General features: G+C 48.6%; 1 protein-coding gene and 1 long non-coding RNA gene across 2 annotated transcripts; both read left to right on the forward strand.

The window, feature by feature from the left end:
• Window positions 1-1,878: 1,878 nt before the first annotated feature.
• On the forward strand, window positions 1,879-11,225 carry LOC102564708 (uncharacterized). Its single transcript, XM_006278873.4, has 5 exons — window positions 1,879-1,985; window positions 3,781-3,879; window positions 6,112-6,201; window positions 7,818-8,002; window positions 8,212-11,225. Exons 2-5 carry the CDS (start codon window positions 3,783-3,785, stop codon window positions 9,067-9,069), a joined length of 1,230 nt encoding a protein of 409 aa, XP_006278935.2. The 5' UTR covers window positions 1,879-1,985; window positions 3,781-3,782; the 3' UTR covers window positions 9,070-11,225.
• A 6,141-nt stretch (window positions 11,226-17,366) lies between these two features.
• LOC132248681 (uncharacterized) lies at window positions 17,367-19,755 on the forward strand. The gene is made up of 2 exons (XR_009460001.1): window positions 17,367-17,769; window positions 19,721-19,755. It is a non-coding gene; the product is annotated as an uncharacterized LOC132248681 (long non-coding RNA).
• The last annotated feature ends 427 nt before the right edge of the window (window positions 19,756-20,182 follow it).

Genomic DNA, 20,182 nt, shown 5'->3' on the forward strand with positions numbered 1-20,182 from the left:
TGTGACTTAGCTGTTGGTAGGTATGGAAATACCTGTTACAATCAAGGGACAAAATTATGGTAGTGTTCAGGTAAGCGGACAATATATGTTTAACCATGACATCACTGTTGACTTCCATCATTTCATGGTGAGCCTTGAAATATTTGTTTCCTACAAAATCCAGCACTTGGACCAGAGCATCTCTTTTCCTTGTGATGTGCGCTCACTTTTGTGCCCTCCTATTTGTAGAGAAAAGCCTAAAAATGTGCACCAAGCGTAAGTGCCAGAATACTTGCTTTAAAAAAAAAAAATCACGATTGGAGCTAGCATCGTGATTTTTAGACCCTCAGGTGCTGGCAAAATTGCACCGAGCAGAGTAGTTAGTGGCTTTTAACCAGTGTGGCCACATCTCCCTGTTTCCTGGCAAGGCTCAATTTTTTGGAGTAAGAGGGAGTGCATTTTTAGACTCCTGTGGTGATGTGAGTCCCTGGGCATCCGATTTCTCCTGCACCAAGTTACCTTCTCTCATGGTGGTAGCAAGGGGGAAAAAAGAGTTGAGCCTATGACACCCAGAGCTCAAAACAAGGAGGTGAATAACAAGAATTGATCTTCCTCAATATTGTAAACCAATATTTAAGCAATCATTCTTTCTGTTAGTGCGTATAGGTCCTTCTGTTTGATTAAGCTGGTCAAACAATGACATTTCTAATAACTTTTCTAAAAGTAAGAGCATGAATATCATGAGGCCTAGAGAAACTGTGGAGTCTCAATCCTTGGGAGTTTTCAAGAACAGGCGGGACAGACACTTGACTGGGATGGTTTAGTGAGGGATGATCTTGCCTCTAGCAGGGGGCTGCACTAGATGACCCTAGCCCTACTTACCTATGAACTCAAGGTAGGTGGGTGTCGGTTTTATTTGGGGGGGACCTTGTGTTTTCTGAGCCGGCCTCAGGATCTGGGATTGCAGGGGATAAATGAAAGGGTGAAAAACAGTCCACAGTGAGCTCTGGCTTCACACACACACACACACACACACACACACACACACACACACACACACAGTTCTGACTTCATACACACAAGCCAACACATACACACGGCTTTGACAGTTCACACACACATGCACACACACTGACTTCACCCACAGAGCTTACAAACGTGTGCACCTGCATGCACAGCTCTGACTTCACACACACACACCCCTCTGACTGCCAACAGATACACACAAACACACACACAAAGAGTGCTGACTTCACAGTTCACACACATGCACACATAGCTCTGACTTCATACACACGAGCCAACACACACGCACAGCTTTAACTTGACAGTTCACACACACATGCACACACATTGACTTCACCCACAGAGCTCTGACTTACATACGTGTGCACTTGCATGCACAGCTGACTACACACACACACACACAGAGCTGTCACACACACACTCCTCTGACTGCCAACACATACACACAAACCAACACATGTGCACATACAGCTGACTTCACACACACACAGAGCTCTGACTAAATACACACACACACACACACACAGCTTTAACGTCACAGTTCACACACAACTGACTTCCCACACAGAACTCTGACTTACACGCACATATGCCTGCACGCACAGCTCTGACTTCACCCCGCCTCCCCCCCAACAAACCATCACACACACAGAGCTCGGACTTTGCACAGACACAGCTCGGACTCTGCACGCACACATGCGTGTGTGCACGCAGCTCTGGCTACACACACAGCTCACACACACACACACACACACACACACAGCTCGGACTTTGCACGCACACAGCTCTCACTACACACACACAGAGCTTTGCCTGCACAGCGCACACGCACGCACGCCGGGCCGGGCCGTGCGCGGAGCGAGGCGAGGCGAGGCGAGGCGGGGTGGGAGGAGACTACATCCCCCAGCCTGCCCCGGCCCGGCCCGGCCCGGCTCCCGGCGGAGGCAGCAGCGCTGGGGATCGCCCTGTCTCTGCCCCTGGTAAAGCGTCTGCGGGAAACTTCTCCGATCCGCTTTATGCAAGAAGGGGAGGGGGGCTGGCTGAGGCCGGCAGTGCATGCAGGGGATGCCCATGCCTTCCCCCCCGCTACTGTCCTTTGGGGAGTAGGATGTCCTCCCCTGGGCGCTGCTCCTTGCTCCCCAAGCCAGGCTGGGCCCCTGCTTGCGGGGTGATGTTTCCTCCCTGCCCCCTCCCCTTGGCACCTGCTGCTGGCACCCTCTTTTGCCAGGACCCCTGCCCCTCTTTGCTGGGTGCGGTGGGGGCCCAGGGGTGTTCGGGGGCTCCGGCCCCTGGCTTGCTTGTCTCTGTTTTGGGTCGGCCTCTGAACAGGGAGGGGGCAGGGGGAGTCCTTTGGCTTGGCAGTGTTGCACGCCTGCCCTGGCTTTGGACTTGTGGGCTCCCCTCCCTCCTTCAGCTTCTCAGCGTGGCGGGGAGGTGAGCGTGGGGACAAGGGGGGCGTTTTCTACATGTGGAGGTAATAGCGAAAGGAGAAAAAAGGCCCTTTCCCCCTCAAGCAGCCCCTGTGAGCCCAGATCGTGAGGCTGGCTCAGAAAACACAAGGCTCCCTTCCCCTTCCCCCTCAAATAAACCCTCTTCTGAAGATCAGGGGATGCACCCTGCTCCAGGTGTTGCCCTCGCCTCAGAGCAGCTGGACTTGTGCACCCCTGCATTTAAACTTCCTCCTCATTTTAACCACCGTGCCAATGACAGGAGGCTTCTTCATCCATTTCTAGTACTTACCTGGCAGGGGAAATACCATGACCAACAGGGTGGTTTTCCTACTTGCACCCGGGGTTAACCACTTTCTTGACATGGGTTAGTACCCGCAGAGGTAATGTATGGTAAACCTCCTGCTTGCTGCCCTATTGGGAAGATCTTGGCTTAATGCCCACTTTATGGAAATGGGAGACTCCTCCCTAGCTTGCTTCTGCAGCCATATGGCTGAGGGCAAGCAAAACTCGGGGGCATCTGAACCCCGAGCCTCTGGGCTTGGGCCTGCATGTAGGATGCCTGCCAAAGGATTTGGGAACATCTGAAGGCCCAGGTGGGGTGGAGGATGTTTGTTGGTAGCAGGGCCACTTACTTATGGTTCTGGACTGACTCATGGATTTGGACTTGATTTGGCTGATTTGGATTGCAACACAAAAAATTCTCCCCTGCTTCTAGTGCCAGGCTCAGGGCCTTGGATGATGTTTGAAGGGGTGGATTGGGCCTGGTGTGAGCCAGCAGAATGAACCATGAGTCCATCCCTCCTTGTGCCTAAACTCCAGTCCCGTGGTGGTAAAATGCAAGGGGAGACAAAGTTGATTCCCTGTTTGGGATCAGATTCCTAGAGGTGTGCAACTCTTTAGGCACTGATCTCTTTCGAGGAGAAGTAGAGCTGTCTTCACCAGAAGCTTCCAGCTCACCAGAGAGAAAAGATGGTCAGACTCTGTTTACTCACCCTTTCAGCATCCACTCTCTGCCGCTGTGCGGCACGGGATACTCTGACCCAGTAAATGGCAACTCTTATGTTCTTGTGCTCTTATGTTCCTGGCTTCCGAAAATGTAGGTGTTTCGGATCTGGGAGGGATTCATACTTGGTTTCCAGTTTTGCAAGCATCGAGTCTGTCTCCTTTTTACACATGGCTTCAATTCATTCCCTTAGAAGAAAACCTCACATTGGGTCTGTGGATGGGTAGCCTGGTTCTTCTGCCTTTTAGCCAACTAGATCTTCCACTGTGAAAGGTGGGCAGTCAGGCTGCATGTCTCAGCCTCTTATTTCTTGTATTTCAGGCATGAGCACCATGGAGTCATTGGTGGAGCCGTGCAGGGATCTGTTTACTTGCAAGCTTCCAGACAAAAAGTGTAACCCAAAGAAGAACGGGGTAACAGGTAAGTGAGAGAGGGGAAGCAGGCTTCAGGCCCAGTCACATGATTGTGGCTGCTGTTGTTTCAGTGTGGAAGGGGGTTTGTGTGAATTCAGTGTCATGTATGTCAGCACAGAACTACCTTATACCATGTAGACATAGGTGACTGGTAGGGGGTGCATGTGCCCCCCTGACAGGGCCAGTGCCTCCCAGATGGCCGACACTGATGCTGCCAGTAGGGCTGGTGCCCCCCTGACAGGACCACCACTGTCGACGGCTTCTGCGGGTGCCCCCCAGGTTCAGGAGGCATCAGTCACTCATGCATGTAGATGTGAGGCAGTTCAATCTATACTTAAATTGAAGTACCGTGATTAGTCCCATGGACTTTGGAAGCATTACTCAGGGCAGTAAAAGTAACCACAAAAGCAGAAACGTGGCCTAAGTGTGTACAGGTAGGAGGCTACCGAGGTGTAAATTGATTAGCATGACTCTGGAGTGGGGAGACGGGGTCCTGGATCCTGGCCTTGTAGAAGGTCTGAGCACTTTTTGTTGATGTTGGGTGCTGTAACTGCTCAACGCCTAAAAAAACCCGTTCCTTGATATGTAGGGAGGTGCCTAAGTTTGATGTAGGGACATCACTCCATTAGACAGTTTTGGCTTTAGTGTTATAACTGGTTGGGAGCTTCCAATTTGGATACAGTAAGGAGTATTCCTCATATTCACAAAGGCCAGAAAAAGTTATGTTCAGAGCTCTGTCCTGCAGTCTTTGAAGACATTGTTCACCAGGGGGTTTAGGGCATATGATAAGTTCAAGATTTGGCTTTATAGGGAAGGTACTCCCCTCAGAGTTGCCCAGGACTACTTGGTTTCTGTGTTCTGCCCACATGTGACTTCCAACACATGTGACTTCTCTGACCACAGTGGGAGACATGGCCATATGGTGGTAAGACAGTCAAAGCTCAGAACAGCCATGGGGACACCATGGGGGCACTTTTCTTTAAGACCGTACTGGCGCTCCTGTCTTGGTATGCCTAGGCCCAGCAGGGATTAAATGCATTGTACCTGATGTCTGTGATCTGTTGCTGTTCTGAGCCCTTGAAATATTAGGCATAAAGGGATCTGCCATGGATGGAGTGGAAGTTATGTTTCCTGACCTCAGGACAGGCACTAAGATTGTCTGAAAAGCCATGCTGGTGGCAGAGCAGTTAAAGTATCTCAGCTCCAGGAGACATCAATTTGAGTCTTCATGTGGACTTGTGCTGAAGGCCTCTTGTAAATTGGGTACCTGGTTGTTCATGGTGGTGAGTCAGAGGTAGATGTGTTGCCAGCCTCTTCACTCCCTTGTGTATGCTACTGATGGCAGAAGCCATGTGCCTTACCCATACTAGTACCAGGCTTGGCAGGCCTCTGACCTTGATTGTGTTTCTAAAATTGTTAAATGGGGAGTTTAGTTAGAAACTGGCAGTGGCTTAAATGTCTGCTTTGGGAAAGGGACTCCAGAACAAACAAGCATTGCTCTAGGGCTGCTGGAACTGTTAAGTTATTGAATAAACTTGATACAAGCCTTATTATCTTAAGGTCTCTCTGAGTAGGGAAATGGTATGTCTGCTCCTTGAAGAATTGACTCAACAAGCTCTGTAGTTGTGTGCCCTTGGTCTCCTAAGCCCTACTCATGGTGGAGACAGGTTGCTAAGCCATCACTAGCTAGAGCAGTCGTTCTGAACCTTTTTAGACTTAAAGCGCCCATTGGAAAAGGCTAGCTCTTAGCTTTCACTTGTTCGTTGACTATGGAATAAAGAAAAAATAATAAAGCATTTCTTCTGTTGCAAAGAACCCAGAAAGACCACAGCAGGTTAGAAGGTTTTTGACAGTGTAGATTCCAATTTGAAATCTCTGGGTTTTATCTTAAGCATCATGTGTAGGTGTGTGCACACCGGATGGTGCCAATATTGTGTGGCACCTTGCAGTACCCTTTAAAAGGATCTGGCAGCACCCCAGGGTGGTGTGGCACCTGGTTGAGAAGCTCCGAGTTAGAGGCTTCTGCACTCTGGATTTCAGTGCCAGCTAGCAGAGCATACCAGCAGCAAGTGGCTTAACAAGGTGTCCTCTGCCTATTTGGATGATGTTTAGTAATAGCAGCCATAACGGGTTGCTCATGAGTAGTTGCCATATGGGTCTGTACTGAAGGATACTAGACAGTATGCTCTAAAGCTTTGGCTGTGCCCTTCTTGATTTACATTTCCCCTTCTGTTTCCAGGCTTAATTGCAAAACACCTTCAGAAGACCTTTAAGATGCCCATCTCCTTGCAGCTGTCCTCATCCAAGGCTCTTTCCCAGTGCTGCACAGGTGGGTATGGATGGAAGCATGAAAAGGTTTGCCTTTTGGGATCCCTGTGCAGAGGCTTGGTAGTGGGTTCAGTATTGGGACATCAGTATTGGGCAGTTTCATGGCTCTTAATGTAAAAGGGCCCTTGTTCCTCTTGAGGTTCTATGCAGTGGCTTGGTTTCACTGCCCTAATGATAGCCCTGGTCCTATAAACTATGCAAAGCTTCTGCCTGTTATTAAATCTGGCTTCTGTAGTTCCATAGAATCTGGGAAAACTGGCATGAAGTGAAAAGATTACCTCTGACAAACAAATGTGGTGTGACCTCTTGTTATCAGGGAAATGACTGGCTTAGGAGTTTCTGGTGGAACTGCGATGAGCTATTGCCCACAATTTAAAGGTGACAGGGGAGGCTTCTGAGGTTAATAATTGACCTGCTATTGCTGTTTATTAATAGTGTGATGAGCCTTGTAGGCTTTGATTTAGTGTGGGTGGAGACAGGCCTGTTGCCTGAGTCTGGACTTCCTACATGTTCTGTTCAGGCGCTTGTCTTCTAGAACAAGAGGTTTCTGAAGCAGAGTCTACTTCTTATTCCCAGGCACGTACAAGTATCTGCACAAACATGTACAGTCTGGGTTGGGTCTTTAGTACTCCTGTAACAAGATCCAGGTTGTCCCTGGGAATTTCTGAGGGTTCCCCTTCCTGATCCATCAGTCTCTTAAAGTCTCAGTTGGGATCACAGATTGGTACCAGGGAGGAGATGTTAGATACTTGGTTTCATGATCCAGGCTTCTTAGGGTCATTAAAGAGCTAAAATCTGAGCCTAGGGCTATAAGCTAGAAAACTGAGGCTTCTAATCCTGCCTCTGAGTGACTCTCTGAACTTCAGCCTCTCAACTACTAGCAGTTCCAAAGGCTGCTCCTTCCCTGAATCCCAGCCCTCTTCCCAAATGGAAAATGAAACCTGACTGCATTAGCATAATCAGGTTAGTCACAGTGAGATGGAGGGAATGGGAGGGGGCTTCTATCCTTGTGTATGTCATCTGTGGCCCTGCTTCCCTTCACTTTACCTCTCTTGGTTTGCCTGGGATGGGAAGAGTGACATTGTTTTCTTGGCTGGACTTATTACCTTTTCAGTGCTAGAGGCAGAGGAAGCCTGTTGGTAATGTGTTCTGGCTCATGGAGCCTTTCTAAGGCCTCTGAGACTAGAGATGAATGCTAGTGCTCTCATATACATAGCACCCTGCACAATAATAGCACTAAGTGCTGTGCTCTTTGCAGATCAGAGTAGCAGGGAGCCAGCAAACACACACTAAAAGACATTCTGGATACAAATGGGCGTATGGGCACAATAGCAAAATATTGAGCTATGTAGAGATGGGGAAACAGTGAGTGCATTGAGAAACAAACTGAAAGGTTTGTCTGTAGCTCTGCTGAGTCCCTCTCTGCCTTCAGCTTCAATGCCCTTATGACTGGGTCCAACTCGTCTCGATGAGTTGCAGTGCACTAATGGCAGCACACTAAGAGGAATTGTCTCCTCCTACAGAATAGGCTCATTAAGATGCTTGGAGCCCTGACTCTGTACAAGGCAGATATTTATAATGAGAGCTGTGTCTAGGAGGATTGTTTTATTCCTACAGGCTCCTGTCCAAACTTAATGATGAACAGGAATGAAGCACTTGAACAGAGGCCAAGGAACGTGGCCTCTGTGCCCCAGCTGCCTGTTAGGACACATCGGACGCTCTGCTTGTCACTCTCATCAGATGGGGATGGACAATATGACAGCCTGGCATCACGGGACTGGCGGAAGGGTCTGCAGGCTCAGGTGAGGAGTGACTTGGGCCTATTTGTGGCATGTTAGATCTTTGGTGTCAGGGAGGTGGGGCAATTCTCATTATTGGGACTGGTAGCATTTGAATCTTTTGGGGTCTTTCATGTAACATGTTCCTGTTTTGGTGTCCCAGGCCTGCTCAACTGCTGGCCCAGCTGCCACCAGAGGGCTGTTAGTCACACCAATTACTTCTTGTCTTGCAGATGGAGCAGGCTCACAGTGGAGGGGCAGCCAGCAGCACAGGCTCCCTGGAGCGGGCATCCCTCTTCTGTGTCTCTAGGTCCAGTTCCCCAGCACAGTCTGCCATGCCCAGTCCAGTAGAACAGCTCCCCAAGGCCAAGTCCTCCAGCCAGTTCTTCCTGTTTCCGTCACCATCTTGGAACAACAGCTCCGAGGCAGATTCCAACCCTCTGGCCTTCTCTGGCTCCAAGAAAGCTTGCAGCTATGTCTGGAGGGTGAGTCCAAAATCCACTGTTCCTGGCAGCCCGAAGCCAGAAGAACCAGAGTACTTTCACTTTTCAGAGCCTGTCATTGCCAGGGTGATGGACTGCATCTACTTGGGGAACCTTAATGCAGCCTACAGTGGACGGGCACTGTGTAAGAATAATATAGATAGCATCATTGACATGAGCAACCTGCCCAACGACCACAGCCTGAGCATCATCCCATGCACATGCAATCGAGGAGGACTTAGGCACAGCTGGTCCCGCCTGAAGGTGGATATCCAAGGACTTCTGGATGGGAAATATCCTGTCCTGACAGAGTCCTGCTTCCAAGACATCAATGAATGCATTGATGCCTCACTGGAGAAGAGGAAGCGAGTTCTGATCCACTGCATGGATGGTTACTCTCTAGCCCCTACCTGTGTCATCCAGTACCTGATGGTGAAGCACAAAATGAGACTGATGGCAGCCTATGAGTTTGTGAGGGCCAGGTATCCCCTGAACATCCGTGAGTGCCATCAAAATTTGCTGGTGGGTCTGGAAAGGTCCCTGCAGCCTGGTGATGTCGACGTAGAGTGCTTGAAGCAGTCCATGTCCAGGAAGATGGCTTGGACGTAAGAGGACAGTCAAGCTAGGGAAATGTTGTATTACCTGTTACTAGCCCTGAAGTGGAACCAAAAAGAAATATATAGCTTAAATGTCTTCTCACTTAATGGGATGACAGTAGCTGTGGGATATTGTTAGAGGATACTGCTGGGATGGGTTTCCGAAGCTGTGACCATCCCTGGCGGGACCTCCAATAGCCATAGTGAGCAGAAATGGATTGTGAGGAGGGAGATCTCTCAGGGAAACACTTCTCCAGTAATTCTGGATGGGGACAATGCGGGGGATGAAGAGAGAGTCTCATGAGAGGCCAGTGGCCCTGTGTGCCAATAAGATCCTGAAGTCGGTGCGCCTAGCCATGAGGTGATTCTGTAAATTAGACGGAGGTAGGACACAGGTTTGCTTGGTGATCTTGAGTAGACCTTTTTAACGACCATACTCTCTATTCCTCAGGAAGTCCAGGTTCTTGCAGAAGGCATCATCCCCGCTCCCAGAGCAAAACCTCCCAACAGTACTAGGCGGGGTGGATACATAGTTCTGGTCGATGAGATGTGCTAGACTTGAAAACAGGGCTCAGTTCTGGTGCTGGAATTGTGTAGGCAGGCAGGCAGGCTTCCCTCAGACTATGAAAGATGTCACAAGAGTGTCCTATGGTGCCTCATTGATCTTACTATATGACCCCAAGTTAAGTGCCTAGAGTGTGTGAAGTGCTTTATGGGACAGGTAGAAGATACAGGCTCTGTCCCCTAAAGAGTAGATAAGATAGGATGCAGAAGATGAGGTAATCAGTAGGCTTAGGGGCAGGAAGAGAAGGGTTATAGCAATAGCAACGGGTGATTTCCTAATGTGTGCCAGTCAGTGTAACTTCCCACCACTCCCAGCAACATTTGCATGTGAATTCCCCAGCACCTGGTTTATCAATGCCATTATCAGATCTACTGGATTGGGCGACAGAGGTGTATCTCTAGGTCTTATCCTATTTTGAGTCTCAGACTGGTAGAGCCAGGACTGAGATCTTCTTTGAGCCTCTGTCATGTCCACCCTGAATTCCTGTGGTATATCTATTATTCTGGAGGTGCAACATACCTTCAGCAGCTCCACAGAAATGAAATGTGGTTCCTAAACATTCATCTATCTATTTTTTGTTAGGTTGGCTTTTGTCTCTTTTGGTAGTTGGTGACTTCACCAGTAACTTGGAGTAAAGCTCCTCTTCGAAAGGACCTGCTCAGAGTTCCCTTATGTTTTCAGCAAGGTTCAACAAACTTCTCCTTGTTCAGACTTTGGCAAGCACTTGCTTTTTCTGGTGCCAAAATTTCTCAGATTTGAACAGTGTTGGGTTCTGATCAGTTGTCTGTTTTATTCTGATGCTTGTTGGATTTACAGCTTGTATTTGGATTCAAGTTTGAGTGTTGTTTTATATATCCAGAGCATCTTAGGGTTCCACCTCACACTTCAGGCCGTCTTTTTTTAAGGAGGAAACCTGCACAGAGGTTGATGACCTGTGAGGGCCTTCTTTGTCCTCACTGCTAAAGACCAGATAAGTTAAATAAGTTTGAGGATATAAATATGGGCTCTCCCTTCTAGCTGCACTTTCTCCCCCAACAAACAGCAGAGCAGGCTGTTCCCTTCTGGCTGCTGCTCCTCCTTCCTGGCCCTTTTTTGAGCAAATAAATCCTATAATAAATAAATCAATATTTGTAGTTTGCAAAAGTTATGGAGGGGTACCTTGAGTCTAAAAAGGTTGAGAATCCCTGATTTAAAACATTGAAGTAATGGGAAAATCCGTTTCTATGACCTCAGTCCTCCTTATCCTTTCAAGCCAATGTTTGAAGATGCAACATGGTAACAGAACTCTCTTTATATTTTTAATTAAAAGTCTATTCCTATACTATATACCCAGACTCTTGTATTGCTTTTATGGCTTGGCCAAGATGCAAGGCACTCTTGGCGTGTAGTATACACATGGATCCTTGAGGTGCTATGGGTGATGCAGAAAAAGTATCCTCCCGCAGTGTAGGAATGCATTGGGTTGACCTGATGTCTGCACGGGATCTGTACGCAGTCAGTTTCTGAAATGGGGTAGTTCTGCACACAGCACGAATGTTCTTAGCTGAAGAAATTGCTATAGAGTCTTTGGAGATGTTAATAAAGATTTGTTTATACAGGGAGAATGTGGTTTGTGTGGTTGATGTTAACATCTTTGCTAAGAGCCTGGCTTAGGTAAAAGGAAACCACGTATTTAGAGTTAGTTCTGCTATTGCTACCTCCTCATTTCTGCCCCTTTTTGTTCCTAATGGAGTATCACTGCAAGCCAGCCTTCTGCAGCTGGGGCAGACTTCCCCAAAATTCTCCTTGCTTTCCTGGAGATACTGAGATCCTCTATAGTAACCAGGTGACCTCACTTAAGTCTTGTCTGTGCTACCATTTTTCTTTATTTTCCGCACAGTTGCACTGCAGCCAGTTAGTTTCCAGTGTTGGTAGCGATGCTGGGACATTAGTGCAGAGCAGTGGTTTTCAAACATTTTTCATTTGCGGACCCCTAAAAAATTTTGCATGGAGGTGCGGACCCTGTTGAATTGTCAGCATGGGTATTCACATACTTTTGATTGATCACAGTCATCTTTTGCAGATCCCTTAGACCAGGAGTTTTCAACTTTCTTTAACAAGTGTACTCCTTTTGCCTCAAAGTTTCAGCTCATGTACCACTTTATATTTTTTGCTTGGTTTTAATGGGGGGAGGAAGGGGGAAGATTGAGGGCCCTTGTGGTGAGGGACGGGATGGGGCTGGAGCTGGGGCAGAGGCAGAAGAAGGTGCTGCATAGCCGGGGTGGAGCGTGGGCCTGAGCTGTGAGAGCAGTTCGTCCAGGAGGTGTGGAGAAGGGGGGCAGTTCCTGCTGCTGCGTGCACCCCGGTGGATGTGGGGGGGGGGCATGTGCCCCCCAGATCTGTGCGTGGGGCAGAAGCAGCTGCTGCTGCAGGCTGAACTCTGTACCCTGCTGCCCCAAGGGTGGTGCAATGCCATGTACCTGCTGTGGCCAAGCGGGTAGGGGATAGACACACACATGCAGGCAGAGACACATACGTACACAGACACACAGAAGGAGACGCAGACGCATGCACACACATGCAGACAGATGCATGGAGATGTACACACACAGCAGGTATGTGTGTGTGGGGGGAAGGGGCGTGGCGAGAGAGGGAAGGGGCTGGGGGGGTGGGGGCAGATCAAGAATGAGGGTTGGGAATGAGTCTTTGTGCCCACTCCCAGGAGCAGGGCCAGGGCGGTGCTGCTCTTGTGGCACCCAGCCGGCTGGCAGGTGGAAGGGGGGCAGGGCTCATGTGCAGCGGTTGCCACCACCCCACACCACCATCACTGCTGCAATGCTCCACACTGCTTTCCCGCAGCTGGTTTCATGTGCGGCTTTGCAGGCTGCTGACAGGTGAGCTGCGAGTCGTGTCAGCAGCCCACGGAGCCGCATATGCGATTGGCTGCAGGAAAGTAGCGTGGGGCACAGCAGCAACATAGGGTGGTGGCGGTGGCAGCCGCCGCATGCGAGTCTCACCCCCTGGCTGGTTGGGTGACATGAGTTCAGCCTGCAGAGGGGCACCACTGCCTTCGCCCCCCTGCCCCTGCACCTGGGAGTGGGTGCAGAGAGCGAGCTGAGGTGGGGGGCAGGGAGGCACCACGGTGTGCTGCATGCAGCTGGCAGCACTCTGCATGCCCCTCCCCACCAGAAGAAGCAAAGTACGGGAACGCATCAGGGAAGATGCCACTGCTGCACCATGGGGTGCACTTTGTCCCCGCCCACCTGTGCATACCCCCTACAGCCTTTCTAAGTACCCCTGGGGGTATGCATACTCCTGATTTACAACCTCTGCCTTAGACATCATCTGCAAACCCCCAGGGGTCTGCAGACCACAGGTTGAAAACCACTGGCATAGACTGATGTAATACAGTGTGATGTAGATGGAATTCAGGTGTCCCAGCCTGGGGAACATCTTCAGCCATTGGTCTCTAGCCTGTTCTGAGCTGAGTAAGACATGGATGGCCTGTCTACACCAAGTGCTTCTCTCACCACTACCGGTGATGGAGCGGCACAAATGGGAAGTGGGATTAGAATAATCCTAGCATAGAAAAACTGATGACTTAATGGAGGGGTCTGATGCTAGGAAGAAGGGGGACCAGCATTTCGTGTGCTAACCTCAGTTTAAGACACCTGGGTTCAGTTGCTTGCTCCACAACTGTTCCGCAGTGAGTCTCCTGTTAAGGCTTTGGATAATTTCTATGGGAGTAGGACACCCAAATACTGCTCAGAAGCAGGACCTAGGCCTCACTGTAGCTCCGAGTGCCATCATCCAGCTTCCAGTGCTGCTCCTGGGTCCAGAGTTGACCCACAAGCCACACGTGGCATGTGCTGGACAGGACCCACGTGCAGGGCCTGGGACATGAGCTGTACATGGTGCCTAGCCTGGCCAGCCCAGACACAAGCCGTATGTGGTGCCCGCTCTGGGATCCATGCAGCATGATGCACCAACACTGGCCAGTCAGGGACCTGTGCCATCTGTGGTGCCAATAAACCAGGACTGTGTCTCATACAGCACCTGCCTCAGCCAGTGCAGGACCACATGGCATGTTGTGCTTGCTTCAGCCAGTCCAGGACCTGTGCTGCATATGGCTTCTGCCCTGGACCTGCTAGGGAGATGTACAGCATAGGTCCCAGAGCAGGCACTGTTTGGGCAGGATCCAGCATGTGGGGAGTGTATGGATCCTATATGGCCTGCAGGGCCAGTCTTGTACCATTTGGCCTGTGGTCAATGCCACTCATCCAGCCTGATGAGTTTGACACCTGGGATAAGCAATTTGGATACTACAGTAACAGGCACCGAGTGAAACCTTGGGTAGTTAGAGAAGAGATTCTACTTCTGGGGAAGGTAATGAAAACTTCCACAAACTTCAGTGGGACAAGGATTGGCCAGGTGGGAAGAAGCAGCAAGAGAAGCTGATTTAAGATTGTCAGCCATAGCTTATTGCTTCATCAAGACAAAGGGCTTTGATGCCAAAATTGGGGGTAGAAAAGTAAGTCCATTAGAAGACTGACTTGTACACAGGCCCCACTTCACAGCATCTTAAGAGAAGTCCAGCAGCCTCTCCATCGTCAACATTCACATACAAGTCAAGACATGATAAATCAAGAAGGTGGTGTTAAAAACTCTGTCTTTCAACGAGATGTGTATTTCTTTCACTTCTCTCTATAAAGCAGAGCCAGGCTGAGCTGTGCAGGCTGCTGCAGGTGGTTTGGGAAGGTGCCAGTTATTGCAAGGTTTCAGAAGGGTGCATGACTCACAATGTTCAGCTTGGCCATTAGACCAAAACCATCAGTTCTGCTCTTCTCACTCCGATGACTGAGGGCCAGTCCCACAAGAAAGAGAAGGTGAGGGGGGGGGGAGGGAAGTACATCTCAGCACCGATGCTACTGCTTTGCCAGCAGATGGCGCAAAGATGTCACCTTCCTAACATGACCCAGGCAACATGAAAACCACATTTGTCATACATGTCTGTGTTCGTGTGACTGTTACTGCTTTACTGGAAGGTAGCAGAGTTTGCACAGAGTCCTGGTGTGATATTTTATATTTAAAAGAACAGTAAAGCTAGTAGCCATCCTTAGCGCATTGCCTGTGCAATGGAATGAAGATCAGGTCTCAGGGATAATCTCCTTTGTTCCCTGTCTCCCCATGGCCTAGCTCAAATCAGGCCCTGATCCTTAACTGAGGTTCTTAGGTGCTACTGTTATAGGAACAGTAGTAGAGGAAAGAATCTTCCTCTTCTCTGAAAAATGACTTCCCATCCAACGTTTTTTAACAGAGCTACAAGAACGAGCAAGTTTCCTCATGTAAGATTAAAGGAACTGCAGCTGGAAAAGAGCAGATAGTATGAAATGAAGCAAAAGAACAACTTTGCAACAGTGTCTTAGCTTAACCAACTGAACACATGGCATACCTTAAAGTCTACTGATGTTAACCCCACTCCATGCTAAAGATGGCCTCCATGTTCTGGAGGAGGCACTGCCAGGATCTTTGCCCTCAACAGCTTCTTCATGAGGCAGAGGCAACTCCCCTGGTTTCTCAATGCTGTTCCTGTCCCATGCTGAGGATAGTCCCCAGGGATCTGAGTACAACTGTATGCTCACCCACTTCTGGGTATGCACACCCGGTGCAAAGGTCATCCTCATAGAGCTAATAATTGTAGACTTTACCCTTCTGCTTACCCAGGCAATTTTCTGGCCAGCAATAACAGGGGTCCATCTCCTTCCCTTCTCATGGTCAGCAGACTTCTGATAAGGCTAATATTGTTGCCATGTATTTCCAAGAGCCCCACAATAGATTTACAGCCCTTGGATGAGATCGTCAGCTGCTACAAATTAGCATTACACTCTTGATTTCAGTGGAGTCTTGCTGATCTTTTTTTTCATGCCAGCCAAGGGTCTTGTCCTGAATGATAGTGATATGTTACTTATAAAGCCACAAATGTTTCTTGTCTTTCAGCCCCACTCCCACCCATGCCTCAAGATGGTTTCTTGTTTTTCCATAGAAAATGCCCCTTCCAGACTGAAGCACATGCCATTTGCTAATAGGGCAAGATATTTCCCTTAGTAACCATGCAGAATACTTTCTGTTCCTCTACAGCACAGCAAACATTGGTGACTGTGGCTGTCTTGATGCTGAGAAAGCTTGCAGCAGTGAGTCTGTTGCTGACAGCGAAAGCCCTATTTATTTTAGTGGTTTGCAGCCTCGAGTCTAATCAACCCTGAAACAGCAGGAAGCCAGGGGAAGCCTAGGTCGGTTAGAGGGTCCGGAAGTGACAGTCTGGCCTAGCTTTGTAATCTTTGCTGGGTGAGCTTGGGTGAAGTGCTTAGCATCTGTTCCTCTGCTTGAAAGACTAAGACAGCTCAGACCTTCCTTTGAGAAGTGTCTGGAGAGTGATGGATAAAATGTGCTAAATGTGGAGGGGTAAAATCCTGGCCCCGTTGTCCCGAGGAGGAGCTTTGTTCTTGACTTCACTGGTAACAGGATTTCACCTCAATATCTGATCATTTCCGTCCCATCTCTTTGTTAGCCCCACTGCAGTCAAATACTCCTGCCATGTTCACTGTCATCTCTGAAATGCCTCCAATGAGATGCCTGCAGCAAATTGGCTGGAGAGAAAGCCAGCAATGGCTCCATCATACTGTGCTGCAAACTGCCCCTCACCATAAGCTGTCAGTAGATGGTCTGCTGCATGGACTGGGTCTCCTTGAAGGCTCTTTGTACTGGGTAGTGGTATATATGTCCATACGCAGAGAATATATGAGGGAATTCAGCCTGGTATTACAAGCAGTTCCACGCACCTTCAGAACAACTGCAAGACCTTGTATTCCTTCATTCTTGGTACGGTTTGGACTGTGGGTTTTTTCCTGGATGACAAAGAGTTGTCTTTTCTTTTCCACCAGCCAAGTGCTGGTCCTGGATGATGGTGATACATTGCTTATAAAGTCATAGACCTCTCTTGCTTTCCAGGCCCCCTCCCAGCCATGCCCCACAAGACAGTTTTTCCACTGAAAATGTTACTTCTAGACTGGGGAAAAAGCCATTTGCTACTAGGGCTCCAGTTTGTTTCTAAACATGCTACTCATGTGTCCCTTTCAGGGGGAATTGAAGTGGTGGATTTTGACCATGTGATGTATAAGTGCAGGTGTGTGACAGCAGAGCAGATAAGGCACCTTACTATGGTTTGAGCCTTGCCCCAAAGCCAAGACAAATTCACCCTCCACTGGCCCAGCTCTAAACAGGTACCTGGTTATTCAGGGTTGGTGGAGCACCTATTGACACTGGTGTGTCTATGCTCGCTCAATGGGCCTGTAGGCTTGGGTGAACTTCTGATATTTAAGTTCAAGGAAACATATTAAAGGTGTGGCTTGCTCCAGTTCCTCTCCTCTGCATACTACAGCAGCATGGGGCAGAAGAGAACGTGGCAGAGGGGAGTGTGAACAGCATGCTTCTTTCTTCAGCTAAAGGGATGTCTACATGATGCTGTAGTGCTTCCTAGAGAGACCTGAGTTAGCTTTACCTAGAACCACCTTGTCATACTCCCTGCCAGGGGTGTTTGGCCTGAGCATCATTCCTGGTGACCTGGCACAGGTAGGGTCTCAGAGGCCACCCAACCTCATGCATAGGAGGGTCATTCAGCACAGCCTGAGTGGGAATTTTGGAGAAGGAATATTTTTGCCCTTGAAACAGGCAAAAGGAGACTGGGGGGGGGACAGGGGGGAATTTTGCATCAGGTCTATAAAGAAGGGCCCCTGGATTCAGGACTGCTGCAGTTCACCAGATCCACCCTTTCCCTGCAAAACACCCCTCTCTCCACCACCATCGTAAAGCTGTGAGCCTCCATCACACTCCCCCATGATGACTCCATGATACAGCCCAGCTCCTCTCTTCTCTGAGATGCCTTGAACACTGCCTGGGTTGACTGCTCCAGCCAAGGGAGGTGCTCTGCATTTCTGGAGCCTTGAACATCATTGGTCTGAGGAGGTCTCCATGCCCTTAAAGAGAAGGTGGATTTTCTGCTGAGCCATCGGAGAAGCCCATTTATACCTCATTACTGAGCCAGCTGCCTGCGGCTTGCCAGTCAGTCCCGTCTTTCCATCCGTGCTGTCTGGTTTTCTCCTTGGGACTTAGGTGAGCCCTTCGCATGCCTCTTGCTGACCTGCCTTGCTGTGACAGGATTTTGGGGGAATGGAGTTTGCTTTCCTGAGTTTGTGGGAGACGTGCTGATGGGTCTGGGCTATTTCTGCTCAGCTGGGGTGTGTGTGGGAGGAGTTTTGACCCTGAGCTAGAAATAGTATCTATGTCCCTTAGCTTGATCTGTCCTCTCTAGTGTGTTGTGCTTACAGATTGCATCTGCAACCATCATTTCTGCTTATCTATCTGTTTGTTTCTATGTCCCCCGTGTAATTAAGTAAAAGGAGACAGCCATGCTCCTTAAGGCTGACCTTGGATCTAATTCTCAAGGCTCTCCAAATGAAAACCTCTATTATGCATAGATCAACATAATTCCATTGGCTATACCAATTTACACCAGCTGATGATCTGGCCCTTTGAGATTCTTTCACTCCGACCATGCCTGCAGAGCATGGACATTTTTGAAGCATAGGCAATAACTTTTGTCCCAAAGCAGAGACTATGATTTACCATAACCAACTGATTCTTGAATTTGCTTGCTTGATTTTGTTAAGTAGGCAACATAAGGCTGCTGGGAGCAGATGCTAATATTTTTAGACACAAGAAAGGAATGGGAAAGTCTCACTGCTTGGTTTTCTTTGCACTGGCCACATCACTGGAATTAAACTGAGCAGGGTGAAGTTTGTTTAAAAATAACCCGCATTCCACAGATGCCAAGTCCCTCAGCTGTAGCTTTGCCACCTGTGGTTGCCACTGCTGTGCCTTGACCTCCGCAAGTCCTTTGGACTGTGAGTGAGAACGGTGGCAGCCCAAGGAGACAGCTGCAGCTCCTTGTAAGCATCCCTTGACCATTTTTAGAAGCACTTTCTCCCTGGCTATGTGTTGGCCCCCTCACATATCCCAAGATAAAGTTTCCTTCGGCAGATTGGTGGTGCTTTCTGCACCTCCTCTCTGGGACTCCCATCTCTTTTTTCCCCTTGCCTGAATTATCGGTAACTCTTTAGTGTCCTTCCCAGCCCAAATAGGCACCCTTCAGATTTCACATTGTTAAATAAAAATAGGGAAAAATCAATCAGTCAATTCTTTTAAATATATTTATACAAAAATTACAGTTCAAGTGAGGTCATGCCAATGTGTTACACTACGTTCCCTGCTGTGGGGGCAATATATACCTGTAACTTCCATTCTGAGTGGCAATTCAGGAAACCGCATGAGGGAATCCTCCTGTACCTTTGCTCTGCCAACACAGTCATGGCTTTGAGGTCTGTTACTATATCATTTGTGCTGTGCCAGCACCAACAGCTGGCATTGTACAAGATGCTATGCATAGGAAAGGAACATAGGCTGCCTTGACCTTATTTACCTGTCTGTGGTTCTTACCTAGCCCCATTATGATAGTATCCGAGTGTCTTTTCAGTGCATCTAGTCTGACAACATGCCCCCTGAAGTTGGCCAGTGCTGTTATGCCCATTTTTGGATCGGGAACTGAGGCACCACTAAGTGACTTGCTCCATGTTGCGCATTGGAAGCTATGGCAGTGCATGGAATTGAACCTAGCAGTATTCTAAGGAATTTAGTATAAAGTGGCACGTTCCTTATGCGAAAGGCACCAAGAGAAAGGATTCCTGGGGACTCGATTCCCCTTGTCTGCAAAAATTGTCTCAACAGAGCGATACTTTGAATTGTTGTCTGCCCATGGGGATTTTGTCCAGTCAAAAAGCCCCCGGTGCTGCACTTTCAGGCTGTGGAGGGGGAAGGGAGGGTGAGGACATAATTGGCAGCCAGCCACAAGCTGCGGCTAGTTCCCCATGTGACAAGAGATTAGGGAAGTTGGGGAATAGGAACAAACCAATTCCTCTTTTCTGATAGAACTACATGTACAAACAACCAAGAAATTCACATTTAATATAAATAATTATTTTACATCTTTTTTTTTTTTAAATTGCAGGTTCATAACCAACTAAACCAAGATGTCTGAGTAAGTTCATAGATCTTGTTTGCTTTTTAGTTGTTTGGTGAAGATTTTTTTTTCAAAATTCCTTGTTTTTTATTATGATGCTAATCTCTTGTTTCTTTTTTCTTCCCTCCCTCCCTTTTCTTCTGTCTCTTTCTCCCTGAGCAGTGAAGAAGTAAGTTTCTTTCTCTCTGGGATTTTTCTCTTAGTAATGTTCAATAGGAATGGCAATGCACCTAGCTTCATGGTACCTTGTTAGAAAGACCAGCTCCTGCAGGGGACCTGTCCACAGCAAACTCGCCCCAACAAACTTCTTGTAGTAAAAGAGTTTCTAAGGACAAGGGTCCAAGGGCATAAAAGCAGGAAGAAATCTTTTTGGAGAGGGTAGCTGGAGGGAGGCCATGTTTATTGGTCTTAGCTTGAGGGTTAGATTTTTTTCCAAGATTATTCTTACTT

This window comes from Alligator mississippiensis, chromosome 2, assembly GCF_030867095.1.
Source record: "Alligator mississippiensis isolate rAllMis1 chromosome 2, rAllMis1, whole genome shotgun sequence".
NCBI lineage: Eukaryota > Metazoa > Chordata > Crocodylia > Alligatoridae > Alligator > Alligator mississippiensis.